Here is a 7,874-nt window from a genome sequence, read left to right on the forward strand (position 1 = left end):
GGAAGAGCCCCCCTCAACTCCTTGCACCTTGTGTGCCTGCCCCCTTCTTCCCGGCCCCACCTCTTCCCTATGTTTCTAGCACGCGCGCGCACACGCGTGCGAACACACACACACACACACACACACACACACACACACACTGCATCTTCTCTCCCACCCCAGCGCTAAGTGGATTCTTTATCTGTCTGGCCCTATCTCCCTCCTCATCAGGCTCCTCTGTGCTGATGGGGTCTGGGACAAGGCTATTGCGCATGCACTGTAGCTTCTCGCTCCATCTTTCCTGCTTTCTCTGCAACCATCTCGGCTAGAATCCTGGTTACCATGGCAACACTGCGGCTGTACCAGGTGGCAATGGGGGCAGGGAGCTGGCCTGCTGCAGCCTGCCATGTCCCATGCCAGGCCTTCCAAGCAGTGCCTGGGCGCATACTGAGGGCATGTAGAGACTCCCCCAGCCATGTAGGTCCCTTGTCCATGGGTGGGATAGGAGACAGGAGAGGAAGCAGGGATGGGACTGTGGCCTCAAGGTGGAGTGAGTGGTGGACAGCTAAGGTGAGCTCAAGGGCAGTGAGACACTGGAGTGAGAGGGAGGACGACAGCCAGGGCTGAGAAGCATGGAAGACAGAGGAAAGCAGGACACAGGTAGGGCATGCCGGACCACATAACATCCCAGCAAGACCTTTCCACTTAGACCTCAGGGGGGAATGGCGATCAAGAGGTCTGCGAGGGGCCTGATAGAAAACCCAAGTTCCTGCGCCCGACCCCCTTCTTTCCCTATACCAAGCAAAATGCGGTTTCCATGGCAACCTGCTGGCCAGCCTGATGGGGGGACCACAAAGGGAATTTTCTACCTCAACAGGATGGAGAATGTGGGCTGCACCAGTGGGGTAGGGGGCACATGGGGTCGTGAGAGGCCTAGCTCCCAAGCCACCATGCCAGCCAGCACAGGAGGGCAGAGGGCTTGCAAAAAAGCGCCCTCTCTGTCTGTCTGTCTGTCTGTCTGTCTCTCTCTCTCTCTCTGTCTCTCTCTCTCTCTCTGTATGTGTGTGTCTCACCATCCATTTTGCTCCCTCCCTCTGGCTCCAGTAGAGAGGGTCAAAGGTCAAACTCCAAAGATCATTCACTGTCCAGACCTGGTACAGGGGCCAACAAGCACAGGAGATCCCCTACAGGACACGGTGCTAAAGGCCATGGCCACCACTGTGACCCCTCAAGTCCCTCAGAAGGTGGGAGTGGTGGGCTATGGACGCCTGGGTGAGTAAGAACTAGCTTGGGGCCTCCTTCCTTGGGCCTGTTCCTAAAGGCCCAGAAACATCTCTGCTCCCACATACCTTTCACCCCAGTCTGCCAGCCCAGCCTGCCTTCTGCCCATTCACTGGGCCCCTGTCTCTCCTCTCTTTCTCTCTCTCTCTCTCTCTCTCTCTCTCTCTCTCTCTCTCTCTCTCTCTCACACACACACACACACACACACACACACACACACACACGGCCACCACTACCACCACCGTGTTTTGGGGGAGGGGGTCTGGGTCTCTCTTTCTCCCTCTCTCTGGATTTCTGGCCATGTATTTTGTTTGTCCCTCTCTTTCTGGGTCTCTGTCCCTCTCTCTGGGTCTTGGTCTCTGTCCTCCCCACCCCACCCCCCGCCCATCTCCCAATGTGTGTGTGTAAGGACTCCCCACCCACGCCCCATCTCCATGTGTATGTGTGTGTCTGTGTCTGTGTGTCTGTCTGTATGTGTGTGTGTGTGTGTCTGTGTGTGTCTGTGTCTGTGTCTGTGTACTCTCAGAACTCTCCTGGGACCTCCCGCCCTTCCCCTGTCTGCAGGACAATCCCTTGTGTCCCGCCTTCTGGCTCAGGGATCAGAACTGGGTCTAGAACTTGTCTTTGTGTGGAACCGGGACCCTGGACGAATGGCAGGGAGTGTGCCCCCTGCCCTGCAGCTCAGAGACCTCACCACTCTTGAGGAAAGGTCAGTAGCCCACAGCAGGAGCCTTCCCAAAGCTGCTTCTTGTCTGTCAGGCAGACAACCCCTTTGACCCTCTCTGGGTCTCGGTGCACATCAAAGATAAACTAGAACAAGCCCGCCATCGTGTTTCCCTCCCACGCCAGGGTAAGGAGTGATACCCCTCCAAACCCTGAGGAAGCTGGGAGACAGAAGACATGGCTCTTCTCCAAGGCCCTCTTCCTCTGTGTCTCCCTCTCCCAGGCACCCTGACCTTGTGGTAGAAGTGGCCCACCCCAAAATAATCCAGGAATCCGGGGTGCAAATCCTGCGCCATGCTAACCTCCTGGTGAGCCCCCTCCCCCGTCAGTGACTCTCTTTCCATGCTGGGTGAACCCCACCCTACAGCAGTGATCCATGTCTTGGCCTTGCCTCTCTCTACCGTCCATCACCCAAGGTGGGATCTCCCTCAGCTCTGGCTGACCAGACCACAGAGCAGCACCTGCTGGAGGCTGCAAACCGCTGGGGCCACACTGTGTTTGTGGCCCGCGGGGCCCTGTGGGGGGCTGAAGACATCAGCAGACTGGATGCAGCTGGGGGCCTCCAGGTGAGGACCCTCTGGGCTGCCACCAGAGGCAACCTCAAAGAGTCTCAACCTCCTGACCCTGCCATTGCTTCCAGAGCCTTCGAGTCACCATGGCCACACATCCTGACGGCTTCCGGCTGGAGGGACCTCTGGCCGCAGCACACAGCAGTGGGCCCCGCACAGTGCTCTATGAGGGCCCTGTGCGTGGGCTCTGCCCCTTGGCCCTCCGAAACTCTAACACCATGGCAGCCGCTGCCCTAGCTGCTCCCAGTCTGGGCTTCGACCGTGTCATTGGGGTGCTTGTGGCTGACCTTAGGTGAGCAAAGGGGAGTTAGGTGACCCGGCTGTGTACACGCCGGATGAACTGACTGCCCTTTTCTGCAGCCTCACTGACATGCACGTGGTGGACGTGGAGCTGACAGGCCCCCCAGGGCCCACGGGCCGCCGCTTCGCGGTGCACACCCACAGAGAAAACCCAGCCGAGCCCGGGGCTGTCACCGGCTCTGCTACTGTTACAGCCTTCTGGCGCAGCCTACTGGGTGCGTCCAGGCCCCTCCAACCCCTCGGCGTTTGTGCTCTACAGAGCTCACGTGTTGGGTGTCTAACCCCAGTTTTCCATCTTTGCCTGTCCTTCCTTCACATCCCCAGGATTTATGAGCCTCTCTTTCCTGCCCCGCTTCCTCTCGCCTCCTGTGTCCCACCATCCACACCCCACATCTCTTTCTGAGTATCCTCTTTGGGTTGTACCACACTACCGTTTTCAAAGCGCACGTTCGCCTGCGTGTGTCTGTGTTGTCATCCTAGTCTTTCATTCTCCCCACAGGCTGCTGCCAGCTCCCCTCCAGACCGGGGATCCGCCTCTGCTGACAAGTCTCCCTCCCCCCACTATCCTGTCAGCTCAACCACTATGTGATCAGTAAACATCAGAGTTTTGTCCGTCGTTCTCTTTGGCCTTTTTGATTCCTTGTCCACCCCCGCCACACACCTCTATTACGTCACGCTTCAGCCACACGTCTTGCGTGACGCCATAGCAGCGAGCACATGAGGACACACGCAAACTAACCTCCCAGAAATTATCACGAGATTATTAGTTACTACATTTCCCAGAAACCTCTAGGCAGCAGTGTGCCCTGGGAGAACACGAGAACTGGCTGCGTAGACCGACGGGAATTGTAGTCCCGCGCGGCCGAGAGGCCCTGGAGGACTTCCGGACTGCGCTTCCTATTTAGACGCCCCGAGGAGGTCTTCGGGAATCGCAGTCCGCTGCGCTCGAGTCGCCGGGAGCTGTAGTCCGTCCCGTCTGCCCAGTCAGCGTGGTACCACCGGGTTGCTGTCTAGGGAATGTGAAAGCGGCCGGTTCCAGAGAGCAGAGAGGCCGGCCGGGTGAGGGCCCGGCGAGAGCCTTGCGAAGGAGGGTGGGAGCGTGCCTGGTTGCCAGGTGACAGGAGGGGCTCCTGTTGCTTAGTGACTGGGAGAGGGCCTTGTTGCCAGGTGAAGGAAGGAGAGAACCCTGGTTATTGTTGAAGGGAAATCTTCCGTTGCTAGGCGACCAGAAGAGACCCTGTTACCCGGAGACGGGGAAAGAGAAGTCCTCCATTGCTAGGTGATCAGAAAATGGACCGGGTTACCAATGGGGTGGGGTGTGTTCTGTTGTTTGGGAACCAAAAAGGTATTGTTTCCTAGGGACAGACGGGGTAGATAGTCCGTTGCTAGGTGACGTTGATCTGGACCCTTTTGTTTGGGGTGGGTCTCTATTGCCAGGTGAGCAGAAAAGAGCCTTTTACCCCTTAGGACTGTGCCCTGAAGGTGCCTCTGTGCTCTGGAGACAGCCTGGGGAACAGGATCAGGGGCCACACATCCTCCTAAGCTGGCCCCAGCGCCCATCTCAATGGCCCTTGCCCAGGAAGGAACACAGGAATCTGGAGACCCAGATGACCCAAGTCCTGGGTACCTAACAACTTCTCCTTGTCCCACCCCCAGCAGGAGCCGAGGAGGGCATGTCTCAGGCACCGGAAGCGCGGCCGAGCCCACCCTCAGTGTATCACGAGCGGCAGCGGTTAGAGCTATGCGCCGTCCACGCTCTCAACAACGTTCTCCAAAAGCAGCACTTTAGCCAGGAAGCTGCAGATGAAATCTGCAAGAGGTGACTGCCGTTGTTCCTGGGCCCTGGAAGAGCGGGGCTGAGAGAGGCACGGGAGCCGGCCTAGAGTCCCAGCAGGCCCAGGCCTCAGATCCAGGAGCTGTTGTCTGCCTCAGCCCCAGCTTTGGCCTCGAGCTCTCTTATCTCAGCCTTTGTCACAGCCTTCCAACTATCTGTTTGTCTCCTCCTATACCCAGCCCCAGAGCTGCCTGGCCCCCGACTCCCAACTCCACCCTCACCCCTCTTGGGTTGCCGGGAACTCCTAGGGAGTAGCCCAGGTCCTCCTGCCTGAACTCAAGACCTTGAATGCCCTGGTCCTGGCCTTCCTTTCTGCAGCTTTACTCTTTCACTGCTTTTCTTGGTATCTCTGAGCTTTCCCACAGGCTGTTCCCGTGTTACCCAAGGCATTCTTTTTTTCTGGTTACCTGGGTGCCATTCACAGTTTCAGCCATCACTTTCTTGAGAAACTCTCTCCCCATTCCCACCTCTAGGCCCTTCAGTCCTTCCACGGACACTCCAGCCTGTAGTCCGTTACTACAGGGCAGCCTTTGCCTCCTGTCACTGCTGCTCACCCCAGTACCCTCAAACTTTAGGAGATGGTTGAAGACACTTGTCTCTCCTGCCACCAGCTCTTTCGTGCCAGGGCCGTGCTGACCGGCTAGAGCTGAGGCAGGTGTAATGAAAAGGAGACGGCTGGGGAAACAGAGCAAAGTGACACGGCTCTCCAAGGGGCCAGCTCTACAGAAGAGCAGGGCAACAGAGCTGGGAGAGCTAGAGGGACAGCTGGGGATGGGTGGCTGGTAAGAGCTGGTGCTGAGGCTATGCAAGGCCCACTTGCCTCTGGGGGAGATGGGACTCTGTGCCGGGACGATGGGGCACCAAGGAGGGTTGTGAGCACGGTAGCATAGGGGATAACCTATGCTAAGAAAGAAAAGAAAAAGAAAAAGAGGCACTCTGTTCAAATACAGTGGCATGAATAGCATTGTCAGCCAGAGCCCAGTCTGAGGGTCTGAAGGCTCCTCTCTCAAGAGGCCATGATGACAGGGGTAGATGGAAGGGCAGAGACTTTTTCCAGGCCACTGGCACTCATGGGAGAGGGACAGGGCAGCTCAGGTCTTCTGGAGGTCAGAGGTGGGCCAGAGGAAGATAGAGACTGAGACGGGCTCCTGAGTGGAAAAAGACAAAAGCCTTAGCCAGGCCAAGAGTGAAGGGGTCAGGGGTGGGAGGGCAAACAGGACTTGGGGCCTGATAAGCTGTGTGGGCGTTGAAGAGAGGAGTCAAACACCAGGCCTCTCTTGTGTGGGAAAGTAGAGGCTTTTCCAGGATTCCAAACCTTGCCTCTGCCTCCTCACCCCCAGGCTAGCCCCAGATTCCCGGCTGAACCCCCATCGCAGCCTCCTGGGCACCGGCAACTATGATGTCAACGTGATCATGGCTGCCCTGCAGGGCCTGGGCCTGGCCGCTGTGTGGTGGGACAGGAGGAGGTAGGGCCCAGGCTGTGTGCTGCACCAGTGCTGGGTATGCGGGGTGACGAAGAGGGTGGCTTGCAAGAAGACAGCGGAGGGTTGTGCCAGGCAGGCTGTAACAGATGTGGCCTGACTGAACGATGGGTTGGAGCTGCATATGGAGGCCCTGGCTCAAAAAAGGCAAACGTAAAAAAAAAAAAGTTGAGAGTCTGGGGCTCCATTGGCAGAAGGCTTACCTAGCATGCATAGGCCAAGATCCCACCCCCAGCACTCCATAAACTGCTGTAGTAGGGTGCCCAACTGGGACACCTAAGAGCCACCCTAAACAAAGCAAAGCTGGAGAGGACAGGAAGGGGGTGACGGCTCAGTGGGCATCGCTCCTCATGCTGGGGAAAGAGGGTTCAAGGGCCTCTGTGGCCCACAACCCAGGCATTAGTGACTCTGGAGGCTCATGCTGTATCCCCCCTCCCCCTCCCCCAGGCCCCTGTCCCAGCTGGCCTTGCCTCAGGTGTTAGGCCTGATCCTGAACCTGCCCTCTCCTGTGTCGCTGGGTCTGCTGTCCCTGCCACTGCGCCGCCGCCACTGGGTGGCCCTGCGTCAGGTGGATGGCATCTACTATAACCTGGACTCAAAGCTTCGGGCACCTGAAGCCCTGGGGGGCGAGGATGGTGTCAGGTGAGTGGTACAGGAAGTGGCAGGGGCCGACCCTGGAACTGCCCTGCAAGAGGACCTGCCTGGACCGCTTGGACCTCAGTCTCCCTGCATTTCCCTTCAGGGCCTTTCTGGCAGCTGCCCTGGCCCAAGGCCTATGCGAGGTACTATTGGTGGTGACCAAGGAGGTGGAAGAGACCGGCTGCTGGCTCCACACAAGCTGACGCACTGCCTAATAGCTGGCTACCTGCTGCCACACTCCTGAGTGTCCAGTGCCTGCAAAGGGCCTGCAGCTCCAGGCCCCTGGAGATCTGCATCTTGCCCTAGGGTCCCCATTCCCTCCACCACTGCTGCCTCAATAAATCTGCTCTTTTGCTATCTGTGCCTGAGCTCAGCTCCTGGGGCCTGCTCTTGGTCCCAGGCCAGTGCCCGCAGGGAAACAGAGACCAGAAGCCGACATGCCACCTCCCCCAAATCACTAGGATAACATAAGCTGAAGCAGGGTCATCTGCTTTCAGGGTCAGACCATCGGTGAGGAGGCAGGCAGGACGGTAGTCCCCTAAGATGGCCTTGTCTTCCCAGCCACATCAGATAGGCCTGGTTATAAACAGCTTCCCAAGCTGGGCACGGTGGCGCACTTGGGAGGCAGAGGCAGGTGGATCTCTGTGAGTTCAAGGCCAGCCTGTTCTACAAAGTGAGTCCAGGACAGCCAGGGCTGCACAGAGAAACCCTGTCTCAAAAAACCAATAAAATAAACAGCTTTCCTCAGGAACAACTGGGCATGGTGGGTGGCTGGGTGAAGTCACGGGGTCCTTAAAGCAGGAGAAGGCTAGCCAGGGAGCCCCTTCAGGATTTCTGACCCCCACAGGGACAGAGCGCAGAGTGAAGTATCCAAAGGTGTGACAGGGCTTGGGGGCTCCTCACAGTACCCTCAGGAAAGTGACACAGTGGCTGCCATTTTCTCATGGTATGCCGGGCCCCCTGAGTAAAGCCAGTTGGGAGCAGCCTTGAAGGAAGTGAGGGACAGACCACGGAGCTGTCGCAGGAATACTCTCCTAGAGCAGAGGAGGAGTGCCCCCATCACAGCCA

General features: G+C 57.9%; 2 protein-coding genes across 3 annotated transcripts; both read left to right on the forward strand.

Annotated features, from left to right (window-relative positions):
- The first annotated feature begins 1,091 nt into the window (after window positions 1-1,091).
- Aspdh (aspartate dehydrogenase domain containing) lies at window positions 1,092-3,410 on the forward strand. Its single transcript, XM_051149422.1, has 7 exons — window positions 1,092-1,251; window positions 1,825-1,969; window positions 2,207-2,291; window positions 2,400-2,549; window positions 2,624-2,844; window positions 2,913-3,067; window positions 3,352-3,410. Exons 1-7 carry the CDS (start codon window positions 1,188-1,190, stop codon window positions 3,393-3,395), a joined length of 864 nt encoding a protein of 287 aa, XP_051005379.1. The 5' UTR covers window positions 1,092-1,187; the 3' UTR covers window positions 3,396-3,410.
- Window positions 3,411-3,681: 271 nt separating this feature from the next.
- Josd2 (Josephin domain containing 2) lies at window positions 3,682-7,014 on the forward strand. 2 transcript variants are annotated; one of them, XM_051148449.1, is made up of 5 exons: window positions 3,682-3,911; window positions 4,512-4,671; window positions 6,027-6,152; window positions 6,615-6,809; window positions 6,910-7,014. In XM_051148449.1, exons 2-5 carry the CDS (start codon window positions 4,526-4,528, stop codon window positions 7,007-7,009), a joined length of 567 nt encoding a protein of 188 aa, XP_051004406.1. In that variant the 5' UTR covers window positions 3,682-3,911; window positions 4,512-4,525; the 3' UTR covers window positions 7,010-7,014. The 2 variants fall into 2 exon arrangements, with proteins under 2 accessions (XP_051004406.1, XP_051004405.1); XM_051148448.1 differs by having other exon boundaries at window positions 3,696-3,911; window positions 4,509-4,671.
- The last annotated feature ends 860 nt before the right edge of the window (window positions 7,015-7,874 follow it).

The sequence above is a fragment of the Acomys russatus genome, chromosome 7 (genome assembly GCF_903995435.1).
Source record: "Acomys russatus chromosome 7, mAcoRus1.1, whole genome shotgun sequence".
In the NCBI taxonomy this organism is placed as follows: Eukaryota; Metazoa; Chordata; class Mammalia; order Rodentia; family Muridae; genus Acomys; species Acomys russatus.

Excerpts from the sequence above, each read along its gene's own strand:
- Aspdh (XM_051149422.1), top strand. The coding sequence starts at position 1,188 with ATGGCCACCACTGTGACCCCTCAAGTCCCTCAGAAGGTGGGAGTGGTG. Across the intron at positions 2,550-2,623 it reads ATGCAGCTGGGGGCCTCCAG|AGCCTTCGAGTCACCATGGC; the intron begins GTGAGGACCCTC and ends CATTGCTTCCAG. Across the intron at positions 3,068-3,351 it reads CTTCTGGCGCAGCCTACTGG|GCTGCTGCCAGCTCCCCTCC; the intron begins GTGCGTCCAGGC and ends TTCTCCCCACAG.
- Josd2 (XM_051148449.1), top strand. The coding sequence starts at position 4,526 with ATGTCTCAGGCACCGGAAGCGCGGCCGAGCCCACCCTCAGTGTATCAC. Across the intron at positions 4,672-6,026 it reads GCAGATGAAATCTGCAAGAG|GCTAGCCCCAGATTCCCGGC; the intron begins GTGACTGCCGTT and ends CCTCACCCCCAG. Across the intron at positions 6,153-6,614 it reads GTGTGGTGGGACAGGAGGAG|GCCCCTGTCCCAGCTGGCCT; the intron begins GTAGGGCCCAGG and ends CCCCTCCCCCAG.